The sequence below is a fragment of the Dermochelys coriacea genome, chromosome 6 (assembly GCF_009764565.3).
Source record: "Dermochelys coriacea isolate rDerCor1 chromosome 6, rDerCor1.pri.v4, whole genome shotgun sequence".
NCBI classification, from domain to species: domain Eukaryota; kingdom Metazoa; phylum Chordata; order Testudines; family Dermochelyidae; genus Dermochelys; species Dermochelys coriacea.
In genome coordinates this window covers 14,855,932-14,876,654 of record NC_050073.1, presented here as the reverse complement: position 1 = coordinate 14,876,654, position 20,723 = coordinate 14,855,932, and the positions used below count along the sequence as shown (strand labels likewise).

At 44.5% G+C, this 20,723-nt stretch overlaps 1 protein-coding gene across 1 annotated transcript in view; it reads right to left on the bottom strand.

Moving 5' to 3' along the window:
- LOC119857693 (sodium/hydrogen exchanger 10-like) overlaps window positions 1-20,723 on the bottom strand; it is a 328,581-nt gene that overhangs the window by 111,870 nt on the left and 195,988 nt on the right. The window contains 3 exon segments of the mRNA XM_043517916.1: window positions 4,842-4,893; window positions 5,352-5,501; window positions 13,807-13,995. Coding sequence (XP_043373851.1) covers window positions 4,842-4,893; window positions 5,352-5,501; window positions 13,807-13,995 — 391 coding nt within the window.

The window sequence follows — 20,723 nt, the reverse complement described above, 5'->3', positions numbered from 1 at the left end:
GTAATGCTGGCTACAGAAGTGCTATGTGAATGCCTGTTCTCACTTTCTGGTGACATTGTAAATAAGAAGCGGGCAGCATTATCTCCCGTAAAGGTAAACAAACTTGTTTGGCTGAACAAGAAGTAGGACTGAGTGGACTTGTAGGCTCTGAAGTTTTACAATGTTTTGTTTTTGAATGCAGTTATATAACAAAAAATCTACATTATAAATTGCACTTTCATGATAAAGAGATTGCACTACCTTACTTGTAGGAAGTGAATTGAAAAAATACTATTTTTGTTTATCATTTTTACAGTGCAAATATTTATAAACAAAAATATAAAGTGAGCACTGTACACTTCGTATTCTGTATTGTAATTGAAATCAATATATTTGAAAATGTAGAAAAACATCCAAAAATATTTAATACGTTTCAATTGGGATTCTATTGTTTAACAGTGTGATTAAAACTGTGATTAATTGTGATTAATTTTTTCAATGAGAGACAAAAGCTATGTTGATGAGAGAGCATTTCCCATTGACATAGCATAGTGGAGATACTGCTTTAAGTCGATATAAGGTGCATTGACTTAAGTTACGTAACTTACATCGTCTTACTGCATTAATATAGACAAGGCCTTTGTGATAAATTATTACTTTCCTATGAAAGGTATAGACATGAATACATGATAACAAAGAGGGCTTGAAAATCCATTCTCTCAACCAGTTTGCCTGAGATACACCTACCTGTTTCACCTCTTCACCAAAACCCTTTAAAAAGCTTTGGCTGTTGGGTCTGCACACACGATATCCTAAGAAACTGAATATATAAAGCCAAAGGTACATAAGGAGCCTTGGCTCCAATCCACTCCCTCTTTTCTTTCAGATCATTCATAAGCAGCTCAATAGTCTTAATAAAATCCATTCCATGTTCTTCTTACTACATTCTTTTGCACACCAAATCAATGTAATTACGTCTCAATTGAGCATGTCCTTGGAATCCATCACATTCCAGGGTTTTGTGGGCTGAGATGACTATAATGGGTAGGCAAGGAAAAGAAGTTTGTAGAGGCTAATTAAATACTTTGCTAAAGCCAGGCACACTTTGGAGAGAGCAGCACATTAGCCAGGGCTAGTTTTTACCCAAATGTGTTCTTTCTCGCGGCTGTGTAGTAGGTAGCACACCCTGTGATGCAGGGAAAGATGGCTAATGAAGCAGGCTGGGTGGGGGAGAGAGTAGGGATGCCATTTCAGATTTTGGTAGGTGGGGCAATTTTAACCGTGATTCCAAAGGCTACTTGGGCACCTGAAAACTCTTGATTTTTTGCAGATAATAACTTAGATACAGTGCTCCTGTCAGATAATAATTTCTAATTCCTATAGAAAGAATGAAAATTAAATAAATATTAGACCCACTGAGCTCTAATATTTGTTCTGACATCTTGTGTCAATTCACTTAAGGGACACAGGTTACGTTTAAAAAATTAATGTATATTCTTACTTTGTTACTAACTCTTGAACACAACAATTGAAGCAATTGTAGAAAAACCTAGATTACTTTCTATCACTTTTTTTGCAGTTCAACAAGCTTGGAATAGATCATTTAACCTCTGGATACACCCTATTAGGGCAAGGCCCCATGAGTTCATAATGCACCTGCCTGGGGCTCTAGGGGTGTTTCCCCACTACAAATAATAGACTAGAAAATTACTTTAAACAGGAGTGAAACTGACACTTTCAAGTCACTTTCATAGTATTGCCAACCCCAAATATTCCAAAATCAAGAATCAGGCTCACCAAAAATCATGAGACTGGCTTTAAAATAATGAGATTATGTAAAAATAATAGATTTGGTGTTTTTTTATGTACATTCAGCTTTTTGAGCCTTTAAGTCACATTTTGAAGCTTTCTCCACAGCCACAAGGGCTAGAAACTTCATTTTTCTTTAAGAATGAAGGCTGAAATCATCACATACTGACTCCACTTGACTCCAGGAGCTGGGGTTTTAAGGAAAACAATTATCATGAGACTCATGACAAAATCATGAGAGTTGGCAACACTGCTTTCATTTCTGAACAAAACTCAGAAAAAAAAATTCTGTTTAAAGGCGAGTTACTTTCCAGAAGGCTCTTAAACACAACACTACAGTGATTGAGTTGCAGTTTTCAAAGGAGAATATTTTTAATCAAACACCAAGAAAATTCCACATTTTAAAGGAAATAGCTCCCCATCCACTGGACCAGCCTTTCTCTCTGCTGCATTTGAGTTTGAGAAAAGGAAGGAATGAGTATCAGATGTGATTATATATGAAATTCTTAGGGTTTCAGCTGTATTCAGACCAATTCCAGAACAAAGAACAGAAATTGCATCCACAGAGTCCATGTGGGCCATCTTGATCATCACTACAAACGGTTTTTTTTCTTTCCTGCTGGTAATAGCTCACCTTAACTGATCACTCTCATTATAGTGTGTATGATAACACCCATTGTTTCATGTTCTCTGTGTGTATATATATCGTCCTACTGTATTTTTCACTGCATGCATCCGATGAAGTGGGTTTTAGCCCACAAAAGCTTATGCTCAAATAAATTTGTTAGTCTCTAAGGTGCCACAACTACTCCTTTTCTTTGAAAATCTGGTTGGTAGTCTCTCTGTGCCTCAGTGCCCCATCTGTACAATGGGAATAACAGCACTACTCTAACTCACCAAGGGGCTGTGATGTGAGGCACTCAGATACTACAGTGATGGGGGCCACATAAGTACCACAGGTAGAATGGGAACTTCTCTATACTACTGCTATCCCTTCCCTGTGTTTTGGCCCCTTCTTTTCACTTATGCCCCCAACATCTTCCTCTTTTCTGAATGAACCGTTGGTTCAGAAGTCTTGGCTGTATTTCTTCTGAGTCCCTTCATTCTCTCTTCAATCCTCACAGCCCTCCCTCCCACCAGGGATTCCTGACCTAATCACATCAGCCATACCATTAGGGGCTCATTCACCTGTACATCTACCAATGTGATATATGCCATCATGTGCCAGCATTTCCCCTCTGCCATGTACATTGGCCAAACTGGACAGTCTCTATGCAAAAGAATGAATGGACACAAATCAGACGTCAAGAATGATAACTTTCAAAAACCAGTCAGAGAACACTTCAACCTCCCTGAACACTCAATTACAGACTTAAAAGTGGCAATTCTTCAACAAAAAAATTTCAAAAACAGACTCCAATGAGAAACTGCAGAACTGGAATTAATTTGCAAACAGGACACCATCAAATTAGGCCTGAATAAAGACGGGTCATTACACAAACTAAAAACTATTTCTCCATGCTAATTTCCCCCCCCTACTGTTACTCACATCTTCTTGTCAACTGTTTGAAATGAGCCATCCTGATTACCACTACAAAAGTGATTTTTTCCTCCTGCTGATAATTATAGAATATTACGGTTGGAAGGGACCTCAGGTCATCTAGTCCTAACCCCTGCTCAAAGCAGGACCAATCTCCAATTTTTGCCCCAGATCCCTAAATGGCCCCCTCAAGGATTGAACTCACAACCCTGGGTTTAGCAGGCCAATGCTCAACCACTGAGCTATCCCTCCCTCCCCAATAGCCCACTTTAATTGAATTGTCTCATTAGAATTGGTAAGGCAACCTCCATCTTTTCATGTACTCGGTATATATGTCTTCCTCCTGTATTTTCCACTCCATGCATCTGATGAAGTGGGTTTTAGCCCACAAAAGCTTATGCCCAAATAAATTCGTTAGTCTCTAAGGTGCCACAAGTACTCCTTGTTGTTTTTGCTGATATAGGCTACCACGGCTACCACTCTGAAACCTGTTTTACAGGTTCATCTAACCAACTTCCAGATCCTTAATTTAATTACCAGCCTCTTCTTATCTTAATCACCCTGCCTCTGTTTGTAAACAAAACACTGATTCCCAGCCCAGGGACACAAGCTAGGAGAAGCACCTCTCTGCAGAACTCATATTCCACACTAATGCTGAACAGTTAAGAGCTCCACCTGGGAGCCCACCTCCTGTATGAAACTCAGGGGGGGGCTGCAGCCCCCCTGCCATACCTAATTGACGCCCTTGGGAGGCAGGTTAGCTAGCAAGGAGAGCTGCCAGGATGGAAGGTGGAGTGAGATGAGACAGGCCATGGCAGGGGGCAACGGGCCTCCAGGGATGAAGCCCTTACTACATATATCAAAGGTGGAGCTAGCTTGATTTTGGTTCTCCTTTACTCTCTTTCACCTGGCTAGGCCTGGGCTTAGCTGCCCAGCTGTTATCAGAAATGAAACCCTGGAAATGGGGAAAAGGGGTCCGGCTAGTGGATTTTTGTTTTTAAATCTACTTTCTTGGTTCCCTGCAGTGCCAAGCTCTGGTCAGGGGAATGCCCTCTTCCCCCGATTCTGGGCTCTCCCTTTCACTTACCTGTTGGCTCAAACCCAGGCTGGCAAAAAAGGGAGGCTCAGCTGAAATTAACCAACCCCAGCCAACTTGGGCTGCAGTGAACAGAACGCCCTTCCCATTGAACAGCGTGCGCCCTCCTGATGATGACAGTGTACTGTTGTAGTTGCTTCTGGTGTGTAACAGAATGTAGTAAGAAGAGCGTGGAATGGATTTATTAACACTATTGAGCTTCTTGTGAATGATTTTGATTCTATACTCGCCTGTGTGTGTGTGTATATCTATATAAAATTCTCTATTGAATTCCTTGGAAATTTTGTTCAGTGACATTTTTTACTCCTTTTGCGTGCTTTAAACAGCTATATCTAGTGACTTTTTCAGGGTCTGTCTGGTGACTTCCTGCTATGTGGAGTCAGCACACTGACTATAAAGTATCTCCATTTTACATACCTAGCTCTTTCATAGCATCTTGTTTATTCTTTTCCATAATTTTATTTATTTCCTGTAAAATAAAGGAAAATGCAATTTCTTTTAGAAAAGATACATACACCTTTGTGAGTTCATATTTTAAATACATTTTAGTACAAATATTGCGGAAGTCCGTTAAATATAGGGGGTTAGCAGTGAGTGAGTTAGGGTTAGAATGGGGACATTAAGCCATAACCCATGTTGTAGAAGCACCAGGCTGCTTTTGGAATACTTAGAGGAGGTCCAGTTGACTAAGAATACTTGAGGTCTGCCAGATGGGGCAGCAGCTTCAACACCCTTTGAAAAGGTGCAGTATGCACATCATGTATCAGCTGTGCTAGAATTTGTTTTTAATCATTCTGACATCTTTATTTTATCTATTTTAACTTCCTGTTATCAATTTAAATCTATAACTTTTTAAAGAATATAAATTAAAAATTTCAAAGCACACATTTTAAACCATTTCCTATACTTTCTATTATTTTTCCTCACCTTAAAAATTGTCTCATGACCAGAAATCTGCTCAATTAAATATTTTGTATCTTCTTCACCTTGGACATATCCCTTAGCAATATCATATCTAAAGGTTAGCTGTTTGTTTATTTGTTTTTCCAGTAGATATATCAATTTTGGTATCACAAGCTGAAATAAATAATAATGAAATAAGTCACATCTGCAAACAAAATACATGATTTAATAAAAATGTCAACTTTTCTAATAGGAATTCTTATAGAGATTAATACACTTCACATGTATGTTTATATTTCATTTAACTTTGATTTATGTAAATACTACAACAGAGTGTCTGTCCAGATGCTCAATGTGCTCTTAACATAACTTAGAAGTTCAGCAGTACAATTTAATATAACCTATGTTAGTTCTCCAGAAAACCAAGGTTGCCATTGTTTAAAGAAAAATCTCCTAAACGTCCTCTTTATAAAGTGTCTTGTAAATCTTATACTTACTTTTTATGCTGGGGTGGAAGTAGGAGTAAAGAAAGGAAATAGTTTAGCCACTATAGTTACAGTGAATTCCAAGGAGGAAAACACCAACTAAATCAATTAAAGACTATCATTGCTGTGAGTAAAAGTTCTTTGATTGTCGCCTGCCAACTAAATTAACAGCTTCCTCCTTGAGCTTCCTGTTTTAGAATCAATAAATGATTATTTGCTGTGTTAGCGGCAATATGGGGGTAAAATCATCAATTAACATAACTGTCATTATTTTCAACTGTAGAATTTGTAATAGTTTTTTTATTTTACTCTTGAATGTTTACTTTTAATAAAATTAATAAATGACAGAATTATTTTTCCTTTAATTGGCAATTTGGGTCAGAACCCTCCAGAACCTAGGTGAATCAGTCAATCCACTTATGAGCTTAGATAGCTCTCCTTAAATTAAACCCTTTGGTTTTGACAACAGCTCACTGCACTAAGTGGAGGAAAAAACGGTTACCTATCTTTCGTAACTGTTATTCTTCAAGATGTGTTGCTCATGTCCATTCCATTCTAGTTCATTATTGGTGTGTCTTCAGTCATGTGCACGGAGATTGGAGACTTTTGCCTTAGTGGTTTCCGTAGGGCCAGCTGTGGTGCCCTCTGGGGTGACTCGCTCATGCTGCAGTATATCAGGCGCCACCGGCACTACGCCCTCTCTGTTCTTTCTTGCCGACAACTCTGACAGAGGGGTAGGAGGGCAGGTAATGGAAGGGACATGAGCAACACACCTCGAAGAACAACAGTTATGAGAAGTGGGTAACTGTTTTTTCTTCTTCGAGTGCTTGTTCATGTTGATTCAATTCCATGTGACTCTCAAACAGAATCCTTGGAGGTGGGCTCGGAGTTCACAGTCTTGCAGATTGGAGCACCACTCTACCAAAACCAGCGTCATCATGAGCTTGCTGGGTCAGGGCATAATGCAAAGCAAGTGGGTGGACGGACAACCAGGTTGCAGTCTGACTAATTTCTTGGATCAGCACCTGATCGAGGAAGGCTGCTGATGACGCCTGCGCCCTAGTTGAATGAGCCGTCACAATCGCCTGCAGGGGCATCTTTGCCAGCTCATAACAGTAGCGGATTCGGGCCACGATCCAGGATGAGATTCTCTGGGAAGACACTGGGCAACCTTTCATCCTGTCTGTGACCGCAACAAACAACTGCGTAGACCTACGGAACGGATTCGTTCATTCTGTATAGAAGGCCAGTGCCTGCCTGACATCTAGGGTATGCAGCCTGCATTCCTCATCCATTGCATATTTGGACACAGGACCGGTCTTAACCAGTATGGAACTGAGAGACAACCTTGGGCAGAAAGGCCAGGTTGGGGCACAGCTGGATCTTGTCCTTATAGAAGACCGTATAAGGCAGTTCCGATGTGAGCACCCTGATTTCGGACACCCTACAGCCCGAAGTTATAGCAACCAAGAAGGCAATCTTCCAGGAGAGAAGCAGAAGAGAGCAGGGAGCCAAGGGCTTCAAGTGTGGGCCCATGAGCCTAGACAGCATAAGATTCAGGTCCCGGGGCGGGGACCGGGTCCCGGACATGTGGGTAAATGCACATCACACCTTTCAGGAACCAGTCGTCATCGGACGGACAAAGACGGACCTGCCTTGGAATGGAGGGTGGAACATTGATATGGCCACCAGGTGAACCTTGACTGAGGATAGCAACAGGTCCTGGAGCTTAAGATGTAGCAACTAGTCCAGGATGCTTTGCAGTGGGGCCTCTTCTGCATGAAAGTGATGATCCGAGGTCCAACACATGAACCGCTTCCACTTTGCCGTGTTGGTGGCCCTGGTGGATGGTTTCCTCCTACCCAGCAGGACCTGCTGGACAGCAGCAGAACACTGCTGTTCATCCCCATTCAGCCACGCAGTAGCCAGGCTGTCAAGAGCAGCGCCGCCAGGTTCGGATGCAGCAGATTGACATGGCTCTGAGATAGCAGATCTTGCCGAAGAGGTAGTTGCAGCATGGTGGCTGCCAAAAGACTCAGCAGCATGCTGAACTAGTATTGATGAGGCCACGCTGGGACTATGAGGATGATTGTTGCTTTGTCTTGCTTCACCTTGAGTAGGACTCTGTGGATTAATGGCATTGGCAGGAAGGCGTACATCAGAGCTCCTGAACTCAGAATCAGGAAGGTGTCCGAAAAGGAGCCCTTGTCCCTGCCCTGCAAAGAATAGAACACGTGGCACTTTCTTTTTTGTCTGGATGCAAACAGGTGCACCAGGGGAGTCCCCCACTTATGGAAGATTAGGCTGACCACCTCCAAATGGAGCGACCATTCATAGTGAGACGGGAAGGTCCTGCTGAGGTGATCTGCCAGGACGTTCTTGGCTTTGGGCAGGTAGACAGCTACCAGATGAATGACATATCGCACACAAAAATCCCAAAGGCTGAGCAGTTCCTGATAAAGGGCTAAAGACCGGGCACTGCCCTGTCTGTTGATCTAATACATTGCAATGGTATTTTCCATAAGGACCTGCACCACCTTGCCTTTCAGGTGGGGCAGTTTGCCTGGCCTGGCAGCCAGGCGAACTGCTTTGAGCTCCCTGACATTGATATGAAGGGCAAGATCGTTGTGGAGCCAGTGGCCCTGGGTGCTGAGCTCACCCAGATGGGCTCCCAAACCCAGATCTGACACATCCAAGACCATGGTGATAGACGGAGATGGGATTGCAAAGGGGACTCCCTGCAACACCGACCTGGGATCCTGCCACCAATCAAGAGACAGGAGGACGTGGTTTGACACTGTGACCACACAGTACAGGGTGTGCCTGCTGGGGGTGTAGACCGAGGCTAGCTACACTTGCAGAGGCTGAAGATGAAGATGGGCATAGCTAACCATATATGTGCACGCGGTCATGTGGCCCATCAGTCGCAGGAACATGTGGGCCGTGGTGAGTGGGTAGCTCTTTATGTGGGAAATTAAGCTTGACATGGCGTGAAAACGCACTTCTGGAAGGAAGGTGCTGGCCCATATGGAGTCGAGGACCACTCTGATAAACTCTATTCTTTGGACTGACATTAACATGGACTTTTCCATGTTTATTAACAGGCCCAGGTTGCTGCAGGTGGACCGCACCAGATCAAGGCTCCTGTGCACCTTCCCGGGAGATTTGCCCTTGATGAGCCACTCGTTGATATATGGGAAGATCTGGACCCCTCGACGTGTCAGGTAAACCGCTAGCAGCGCCATGCATTTCATGAACACCCTGGGGGCCAAAGACAGGTCAAAGGGTAGCACCATGAAATGGAAGTGGCATCCAACCACTATGCAATGTAGGAAATGCCTGTGCCCTGGGAATATGGAGACATGAAAGTAAGCGTCCTTTAAGTCGAGAGCGGCGTACCAGTCCCCTGGATCCAGGGAAGGGATGATGGAGGTAAGGGAGACCATACAGAACTTCAACTTCTTGAGAGACATGTTGGGGTCACCCAGGTCCAGAATGGGTCTGAGACCCCCCTTTGCCTTCAGGATTAGGAAGTAGTGGGATTAGAATCCTCTTCCTTCCATATCTCGAGGAACCTCCTCCACAGCCTCCAAGCCCAGGAGATTTTCCACCTCCTGAACAAGGAGTTGCTCGTGAGAAGGGTTCCTGAAGAGAGATGGGGAAGTTGTGGGGGGAGGGCGGAGGGAGGGGCGGCCAAAAATTGCAGGGTATAGCCCCGAGCTACTATGTCCAGAACCCAATGGTCTGATGTAATCAGCGACCAGGCCGAGAAGTAGGGAAAAAGGCAGTTGAGGAAAAAGCGGGAAGGATCTGGGCAGTTGGCTGGTACATCGCTCCTGAGCACACCCTCAAAATGAGCACTTCTGGCCCCCTTGGTGCTTCACTGGGTAAGGCTGTGCAGCAGATCGGGATGACGAAGGGCGGCGGTAACTAAACCCTACATCCCTTTTCCTTGCAGGTGCCTGCCAAGGCTGCCACTGTCAAGGTGGCGGCGGAGGCGGGAATGGCTATCTCAACGCCTGAGGAATATGCATCCCCAGAGAGCAGAGAGTCACCCAAGTGTCTTTCAGGCCTTGCAGATGAGCATGCATTTGGTAGGAAAGAAGGCTGACACCATCAAACTGGAGGTCCTGAATAAGGCCTGCATCTCCTGGGACTGGTCTGTAGTCTGAAGCCAGGAACTGTGCTGCATGACCACCGCAGAGGTAATCACTTAGGCAGCTGCATTGGCCGTTTCGCAGGCCATTTGGAGGGAGCACCGAGCTGCCGCGGTACCCTCCTCCACCAGAGATGTGAACTCCTGGGCCATCTCCTGGGTCATGGAGTCCTTGAACTTGAGGAGAGAGTCCCACAAATTAAAGTTATAGTGACTCAAGATGAAGACCAGTGCCAGGGAGATAGTCTATGGCTGTGCAAATCCCGGCGCGAGGATGGGGATCTGGAGCATGGAGCTGATGACTCGTAGTGGTGAGCCGGAGCCCTGAGACGACACGGAGACCAAGAATGTGGTGACCAAGGGTTGTGTCTTGGCTGCAGAGACTGGTGGCACTTGCTTGATTTGTGCAAGGCCATGCTGGCAGGCTTGCCTTCTTGAGGAGCCATAGCCAGATATATAGCCCCACGCAATGTCATCTGCAGTGGGGATGCTCTCTGCTCTCCTGTTGCCAGGAACTGGGATGCTGTCGACTGTGCCATTGGCCTGGGCCCTTTGTTGTTCCTTGGAATTGGTGATGGGTTCTTTCGGGGAAAGGAACTCCCCGGGGCTGAGCCCTTTTGCGGGTCTGGAGTGGGCGTAAGACCCATACAGGGTCCTTTGCCCGGAGCCCCCTGGTCGCGCTTGCTTGGTGCCATCTTCTTAGGTTTCTTCTTCGGCACTAGTGACAGGAATCAGTGCTGGGAGGAACCCGGTGCTGGGGATGCACTCCGCACCAAAGTAGAAGCGCTAGGTGCTGCATCGGGCTGCTCTGGCTCCAAAGTTGTGCACAGGGCAGCCTGCATCAGGAGGGCCCTGAGATGTATGTTATGCTCCCTCTTAGTCAGAGGACCAACATTTTTACAGCTCTGACAGCACTCCTTTATGTGGGATTCCCCAAAACAGCTTAAACAACTATCATGCGGGTCACTAGCAGGCATAGACCTGTTACACATGGAGCACGGCTTAAAACCCAGGGGCCAGGGCATGCCCTGCCTGGGGCAGTGTCCCTGCTGGGACACTATCTAACACTTAACAACTAACAAACAATAGTTAAACTATTTACAGCCAGAAGCACAAGGCTGAGATAGAAAAAAAATCGCTGGCCTCTTGCGAAGCAAGGGGTAAAGCGTTCCAACTAACCAGCATGGATGGTAAGAAGGAACTTAGAGGGCATAGGACCTGCTGTGCCTGATGTACCATGGCGTAAGCGCAGCACCCCAGAGGGCGCCACAGCCGGCCCTACGGATACCGCTAAGGCAAAGTCTCCGACGTCCGCGTATGTGAACACGCGCACACCTAGAATGAACTAGAATGGAATCAACATGAGCAAGCACTTGAAGAAGAATTTCTTTGGACATCTGTATTGAAACCAGAAATAAATCATTGACTGGTCATGTCTCCCAGGTAATAACACCTTCATTGATGCAAATAGCACTACCAGAGCACCAAGAGCTCCAATTTGCTGCATCAGGGCAGCATGGCCTCACACTGGAGATCTCCAAAGTCTCCAAAGAACAGGCAAAACGTGCTTAAAAGACTGACATGTATAAGGCAATATGCACTGCTGCCACCTGGATGATCACTTTATACAAAGAAAAAGCAGAAACTTATATTGTCTTTGTAGAAAGGACGTTGAGACTATCAGATACACAAACTCCTGTCTCCAAATAATAGGTCTGAATACAAAGGATGATCCATTGAGAGAGTCTCTGCTCTGAAAGATTCCCATTCGGCCCCTTCTCCAAATGCAACAAAACAATCTATATGACTTAAAAAACCATGGCCCCATCCTGGTTGCAAATAAGTCTGCTTAGATCCAACTTGTGGAGCAAAGTTACCCAAGTGAATCATGGGATCAGGAAAATTTGTTCAGATGAGAAAACCAGAAATCTCTTGCATCTACAACTTTGAGTATGATAGTAGTTCAGGTAATACACTATGAGCACTTGCACTATATGACTCCTGATGATAAAGCTAGCTAAGTATGTTGGACTTGCAACAAATTTACGCGTTATCTAGCTTCAAGGGGATTTCACAGACTGAGGGTCTGCTCACCTCCTCAAATGATGTAGGCAAAATAATTCCCCATAATGATGGTGCACAGGGGCTGAATAAACTGAACCCCTGTAAAGGCTGATTGCCCACTCTGGCACGTTGAGTGCAGAAGGTGGGGGCTGGCAAGGATTCTAAAAATTAATACTGGCCACTCCAGGCTTGTATTAAACTCTGAAGGTTACAGCTTTTCTCTGACCTTGGATGGGTAGATGCTGCAACCACCCAAGTGCAAAAAACCAGCTAGGTGCACTTGGGAATTCCTTCCTGTGGGTACCCTCAAGCCCTTTCATCCCCCCACCCCCCTCCAGGGAAGAGCTGAGAAAGAAAACAAAGGAAATCACCTGTTGCCACCAGCTAATTAAACAACATATGCACAAACCTCTTAGAGACACAAAAATTCAATCCTGCTCTTAAAAAGGGTAAATTTTATAAAAACAAAAAGAAAGAAAATACATCTGGAACTTAGGATTTTTGCTAGGTTTTAAAAAACACAATTACAAGGATTAAGTATCAAGATAGCTTCTTGAGATCCAGCTTAAAGGTTACAAGCAAAACAAAAGCATTTGGGGTTAGCCCAGAGGAGTCCACAAGCCATAAAGAAAAAAAAGAGAAAAACCTAATCACATCTTCCTAGACATTTCCTGATCTACTTACATATCTGGGTTTAAAATGAGTAGTTTCTAGGTATAATTTGATAATTTTTCATACCTGACACAAGCTCTTACAGCATAGTTCCAACCCTGTTCCTGCTCTCCAGGAGAACAACACAGAAGACAAAGGGGAAGTTTTTTCCCAATTTTAAAAAGTTCTAGCCTTCCCATTGGCTGTTTTGGTCAGGTGCCCACTCCCTTCCTTTTACCTACGGACTTTTTAACCCTTTACAGATAAAGCAGGTAGAGAACAGCTACTAACAGCGATTTTATAGCTAACTGGCTGGGTGGGTATCCATAAAAGGGAACTCCCCCACTGCCCCCCCCTTTATTTATCACAACCCCACTTAGGATTTTGGATGGGAAAGTACACCACAAAGTCTTTTTTTCATCCCAGTTCCAGCAGTCACAATAAGAGTCGTGAACAAAGCCTGAGCTTGTAAGCATATGAAGCATATGTATTGAAGCTACACTTTTTGACACTTTTAACCATGGTGGCTGAAAGCAAGACACTAGAAAAGTACTTTAATGCTATGCATTAATATAAGGACTTAGTAGTGGGGGGAAAGGGTGAAGAAAACTTTCCTCATAAATTAGAATTAAAACAAAACAAAACACAAGAAGAACAATGTCTGGTCAGCAATCCTCAGATTGTCTGATTTTTCTTCAATAGCAGAATAAACAGGATTTGAAAGGAAAAGGTAGGTAGTGCACCTCTAACCATCAATGCTGACATATGGACTGTTATGACCCTCTCCTAAAGTACAGTGCATTCAATTGTTCCACAGATCATGTGATATATCATACAAAATGTAAGAGTAGATGTGGGGAGGCAGTTTTATGAGGAAGAAATATGGTTTTATCTTAGCTCTATAAGCATTCCACATATTCCCATGCTCTCAGTGCAGCACGTTATGAGATATCACCAGCAAAGCACATAAGGGGATGTCACATCAAGGAGGAGCCACACAGATTTAAAACAATAACATTTGATAATTTGGTTTACATTTTATTTTACTGAACCTAAAAATAAAATACAAAGCTGCATGCTTTTATAGTTCCTTGTTAAAAGTTCTAAAAATCTTTATCTTTACCTTCAAAAGACGCAGAACTCTAATAAGACGAAAGATTCGGAATACCCTGATAGTCTTAATCATATTGTATGTTGGGTGAAGTGGCTTAAAGATATTAATAATCATGATATCTATGAGTCCAACTATTATGATTACTACTTCAAACTGATTCCAATGATGAAAGATGTAAGACCTCCTCATGGCTAAAGCCTGTTATTTAAAAGAAACATACAGTATTTATTTAGATTCATTACATAGTTTACATAATAAAACAAGAGAAAATATTAAGCTTTTACTCAAATCTGAAAATTATAATGCATCTTTCAACACTACCCAGGCTTGACAAATCCATCTATTAACAGCACATAAAACTTCCCTATAGGTCTTACCATCCAATTTATGCAGAATTAAAACCTTTAACTAAAAAACAAACATCAAATTTCTAGCCTTTCTGATCTCAAAGGTAACCTTTGAAAGTAAGTATTACCTTTCTGCAACTACAGGGAGTCAGATTGAAACAGATACGTAAACTGTTTAAGACTTAAATTCTTGTGGCACCTTAGAGACTAACAAATTTATTAGAGCATAAGCTTTCGTGAGCTACAGCTCACTTCATCGGATGCATTTGGTGGAAAAAACAGAGGAGAGATTTATATACACACACACAGAGAACATGAAACAATGGGTTTATCATACACACTGTAAGGAGAGTGATCACTTAAGATAAGCCATCACCAACAGCAGGGGGGGAAGGAGGAAAACCTTTCATGGTGACAAGCAGGTAGGCTAATTCCAGCAGTTAACAAGAATATCAGAGGAACAGTGGGGGGTGGGGTGGGAGGGAGAAATACCATGGGGAAATAGTTTTACTATTACTGTTGGTGATGGCTTATCTTAAGTGATCACTCTCCTTACAGTGTGTATGATAAACCCATTGTTTCATGTTCTCTGTGTGTGTGTGTATATAAATCTCTCTTCTGTTTTTTCCACCAAATGCATCCGATGAAGTGAGCTGTAGCTCACGAAAGCTTATGCTCTAATAAATTTGTTAGTCTCTAAGGTGCCACAAGTACTCCTTTTCTTTTTGCGAATACAGACTAACACGACTGCTACTCTGAAACCTGTGACTTAAATTCTGGCTCAGAATTTAACAGAACACAGCAGGAGCAGCTGAATTATGCATGAGTCAGTCACTTCAGAGGTGAATATTGGGGGGGAAACAAATCCTTCTCCCTACCTAGGACACTCTATTGCAGTCTCTCTTTCTGGCCCAATGAATATTTAAATAAACAATTAAAGTGGAACAGCTCCAATAGGAAAGAGAGGCAGACTGACTGTATCCCACAGGATAAGGTATTCATTCAGGATGTGGGAGATCTGCGTTCACATCCCTCCTCCAAATCAGGCAGAACAAGGACTTGAACTTGGTTCTGCCATGTCTCCTGCACCCTACAGGAGTGCCATAGCCAATGGACTATTGGTTATTCTGGGGTATCTGTCTCTGATTTTTTTTGTGAAAAATATCAAAAGGTCTCAGGGTCATCCTGATGTGGAAGGGGAAAAATTTCAAAATTTTTCATGGAAATAGGAAAGCTGTTTCTCATTTACCTCTACTTTCAAGACATGATTAGAAGGTCGGAAAAAATCTTAAGACTTTCCAATTTACCATGTTCCACTTCATTTTTTTAAACGGATAATTATTTTATTGAAAATATGAAGTTTATTCACTTGTAACTGGAGTTCTTCAAGATGGACTCTACACATTCCCACTCTTGGGATGTGCCAATGGTACAGCTCTGACAGTGGAACGTTTAATCATATCAGTGCCCATTTGAGCGGTCTTGTACCTGCTCCTGGTCTCCCCCACTCTCAGTGTTCCTAAATGTTCTGAGGGCAAGGATATTAAAGAGGGCTTTGGTGCCACCAGTCACCAATGGTGGCATCCATCCATTGGGAGCCTCTTGCAAAACTCAATTTTGGGTCCCCTACTTGTGTGGAGAGTGCCATTTTGCTCTATAATATGGTGTCCTCCACACAGCGTGACCTCTCATGCACTGTATATATAGCAAAATGGCATCCTCCACACAGGTAGGGATCCTTTGGATCCTTCTGCACTGAAGGGTTTGATACCACTCCAGGAGTAGAGGTCAGTGCCTTATGAAGAGTTTGATTGTTTTTTGCCCTCCAAGACATTATGGGCTGATATAGTCTGATTGTACTCGAAGATCGTTTAACAGATTTGTATCCAGAGAGTTTACTGCCAGGGCCTCCTGGAGCAGTGAGGCTTGGAGTTTGCTTAGGCGTTCATAATAAGATCTTGGGGTGAAGGTGCTGCATATTAGGTAGGTGAGGGATTAGGTGAGGAAAAATGCCCTTCTCCCAGGCAAGCCTCATCTAAGATCTAAAATGGAGAATACAGCAGGACAACAGGCATACATCTTGAATCCTGGCCTTTTCCCCTTTGGATCTACACCATAGGATCCAAATGCCAATACTGTAGCTCAGGAACCCCAAAACTAATAGAAAACAAAATAAAAAAAAAGAAAACCACCCACAGCTGGAAGGAACTGACATGTCTCAAGTGCCATACACCTTCTATAACCTGGTTCTGAGAGTGCTCAGGAACAGCATGGGGCATGAGAAGAGAGACGGTTACTCACCTTGTGCAGTAGCTGAGGTTCTTCGAGATGTGTGTCCCTGTGGGTGCTCCACTTTAGGTGTTTGTTCACCCCTGCGCTCGTAGTCAGAGACTTTTAGTAGCAGTACCCAGTTGGGCCGCACATGCGTGGCCTCTGCCTCTGCTGCTGCAGGCAGTTAAATGACGCTGTGAGACCAACTCCCATTCAGTTCCCCCTCTACTGCAGAGACTAATAAGGAAACTCAGAAGTAAAGGGGAGGAGGGAGGGTATTGGCGCACCCACAGGGACAAACATCTCCAAGATCCTCAGCTACTGCACGAGGTGAGTAACCGTCTCTTCTTCTTCGAGTGCTGTCCCTGTGCGTGCTCCACTTTAGGTGACTTCAGAGCAGTGCCCTCCAATGGAAGGAGGGGCTTCGGAGTTGAAGTCGTGAACTTCGATAGTAGAGAGCATCCGAAGGAGATATCAGATGTTGCCTGTAGCTCTAACGTATCGTGCTGTCTAAAGGTATGGGCTGAGGCCCAGGCAGCAACTCTACAAACGTCCGTGATAGGTACATTGTTCAGGGAAGCCATGGAGGCTGATACGGCTCTAGTGGGATGTGAGCGAATCCCCATGATGGACTGGCAGTCGCACTGATGATAGCAGAGTTTTGTGCGATTATGGATCTACGTGGAAAGTCTTTGTTTAGAGATGGTGCTCCTTTTGGAGCATTCAGTGATGGATAAAAACAGTCTGGGTAATTTATGGGATGGTTTAGTCCTGTCTACGTCAGAAGCCAATGCCCTCCAAACATCAAGATTATGAAGTGTGTAATGTGTTCTATCTGTGTGGGGTTTAGGGGTGTGGTCTGAGGGACACTTTATCCTCAAGGAAGACCATGTATGGGGGTTCTGCCATGAAAGCCCAGTGCTCCCACACGTTTGACAGATGTCATTGCCTCAAGAAATGCTACTTTCATAGAATAGTGTAGCAGTGATTATGTTGTCCTAGATTCAAACAGGGAAGAGGTGATGATCTGAAGGACCAGGTTCAGGTCCCATGGTGTATTAGGCTCACGTAGTTCAGGGTAGGCATTATTGAGTCCTCTGATGAAACATTGGGTCAGTAGATGGATAAAGGCAGGATGGCAATCCACCTTGGGGTGGAATGTTGTGATGGTAGGTAGATGGACGTTTATTGGGCTCATGGATAGGTCTGACCATTTGAGTTCTAATAGGTAACGGAATATAGAGGGTAATGTCCCTGGGATTGAAGTCATCTGTTTAAGTTGGCATCAGGCCTTAACTTGTCTCCCCTTCAGGGTATATGGGTGACGGTTCATTTCTGTTCAACTGTGTAATTATATTTTGTACCTCATCTGAACAGGTCAGCTCAGATTCCATGAGCCATGGACAAGCCATGGTCTGAGTTTCTGTGGATGCAGGACACGGCCTGAGTCCTGGGACAGTGGGTAAGACAGAAGTGGGAGTGCGATTCATGGATGCACGGTCATGCTGAAGGGGTAAGGATATCATGGTTTGGCGAGGCTATGATAGCAGAATTACTGTGGCCCATCCAGCCTAATCTTGTGGATCACTCGGTTTAAAAGAGGAATAGGAAGGAAGGCATAGAGAAGGGGAGCGTTCCACTCAAGGAGGAATGCATTGTCTAACGACTGCACACAAGACCTGCACCGGAACAAAAACGAGTGTGTTTGGTATTTTGTGCAGTTAATAATAGGTCTACTTAGGGGAACCCCCAGTGTTGAAATACATGCAGGAGTACTGTGTTGTTGAGCTCCCATCGCGGTCCTGAGAAATTGTCTGCTGAAGGTATCTGCTGTGGTGTATGGATATTGTGTCTGATGCACCATCGTCAGGGTTTTATTGCTTGCACACATAGGTACCGTGAGTGTGCTCCCCCTTGTCTGTATATATAATACATACAAGCTAAGGCTTCAAATAGCCTTGTCCTTGATGAGTGGCAGGAATTGGGAGCAAGCACTGAGGGCAGCTTGAAATTTCAATAGGTTTATATGTTGAAGGGATTCCATAGGGGACCAGCGGCTCTATATAGAATGTGGGCGCAGGTCTCTTCTGCATCCCAGGAGTGAGGCATTTATGGTCTGAATGAAGGATGCCCCTGAGCATACATTGGTCGGTTTTGCCCACCAGAGAAGGTGGTCCTTTATTTTTCCCGATATCATGGCATGCTTGTTTATGCTGTGCCTGTGTGGAACAAACTTGATACATAGCCTTCCTTGTAGGCAATGGATGTTTAATCTGGTGTGTCTGACAGCAAATGTTGTGGCTGCCATGTGGGTAAGCAGTTGGGGGAAAGTCCTGGCAGACACCTGTGAGCTATTTCTCGCAGTGCATATGAGGCTGGTGAGAGTGAGAGAACATTGTTTCGGTAGTGAGGCTATAGCCTCGATAGAGTTGAGGCCCCAATGAAGTCCAGCTCTTGCACTGTTGTTAGCGTGAGTTGGTCGGTATTTATTAGGAAGCCCAGATTCGTGAAGAGGGTTACCACCTCTTTGGTGGCTTGCAATGCTGTCTGCTGGGTTAGTGCTTTTAGCAGGCAGTCACTTATAGTGTATAGTGTGACTATCTTGAATCATTCAGTTTTTGACGAACTTGTTGCATTATTGGAGGTCGAGCATTGGTCTCCACCCATCGGAGTTCTTGTTAGGGAAAGTTGATGGCTGGGATGCAGCAACTTGAAACTTGGATTGTTGTCCCTTCAGGTCCTGTGTCTGCGACCCTGTGAGTCAAATCACTGCTGTTGTTGTGAATACATTGGCCAGTGGTATCATTGGGTTGTAAAGAAATTCCTCTGTTTCCTCTTCGGTTTGGGGTTATAGGTTCCCAAGGATCAGAGAGTTGCTCGTGAGTCCGTGAGTGAGTGGAATGAGTCATCTGTCTTTTTGGCGAATAATTTGGGCTGGCACATCTTCCACCATAGATTGCACCAATTTGGGGAAGCCAGAAAGATAGAGCCATGAGGCCCTTCTCATTACAACCACTGTCGACACAGATGTTGCAAACCTGTCCTCAGAATCGCGTGCTGTGAATTGTTCTCCCTTGTCCTTGGCAATAAAATTAATCAATTCAGACATTTTTGTGTAGTTTGTATAGTTGTATTTTGTTAGTAATGTCGCATAGTTGGCTATGAGGAAGTGAGGGGTAGCCAAGGAGTAAGCCTTATTGGCTTACTGATCAAGTCTTTTCCAGTCCTTATCATGAGTTGTGCTTCAGGGCTATTGTTGCATGCCACGTCGCTGGACTGCGTCGATCACTAAGAAATTCTTCGTTGGATGCGAAGTCCACGCCATATATTGGTATACACCTCCTGTCGGACCTCCCATCAGCTGGAGGGGCAGCTGCAGGCTGTCCACGGAATAACTCTTGCAGGGTCCATCAGAGCCTCATTCACGTGCAAGGCAATTTTTTTTTAAACGAAGTGGATGTATGCAAAAAGTCCACTAGCCCATGCTGTATCACGGGGACCTCCTCAAGGGAGATGTCCAGAGAGGGTCACCCTCTCAAATAAGCCATGGAACAGTTTGAAATCATCCCCTATATTGGGGGATGAGGCATAAAGGTGTCCTCTGTGGACAGTGATGGCAAGTGGGTAGGTGATGTCCCCTGCAAGGGCGGAGGTTCTTCCTCCTCTTCCTCTGGTACCACTGAGGGTGCTGGTACAGAAGTTGTGGGGAATAATTGTGTGCTAGGTCTGGCCAGGGCGGGCAGTCCCCACTTGTGTGGGGCATATGACCCATGGAGTCCAGTATGCCCATTGGGATGGGAGTGGCACAGGGGGTCCCCATACCACTGTAGGTACCCAGGGACAGCATAATATGTCCCAGGAGAGACTCCTGGGTTGACTGACTCCTGATGGATAGGCGCCAATGGGGGAATAGCTCCCTGTTCTTCCTCATCTTCCTCCTTCAAATAAGGAGTGAGACAGCGAGTGATGTTGGGGACGCAGGGAGACTTGGTGCCAAGGGTATCATTCTCGTATCGGTACCGTGAATAGGGGGATCAGGTGCAGAGCCGAATACCAGAACTCTCTGTCTGAGGAACCGCTGCTGTGCTGGTTTGATTGGCCCCGGGGCTGCCTCCTTCTCGGTGCCAGGGCCGAGGAGGAGAAAGCGGCGTTGCTGGCTGCGCCTCTGTCTATGTTGGCTGCGCCTTTGAAGAAGCCACCTTTTGTAGTGGCGCCACGCCACCATTTGTAGATTGCGGTGCGGAGGCACAGGGTTTTGGTTTCCCCTTAGTGCCTGTGTCAGAGACAGCTCTTGTAGAGTCTCTGGCT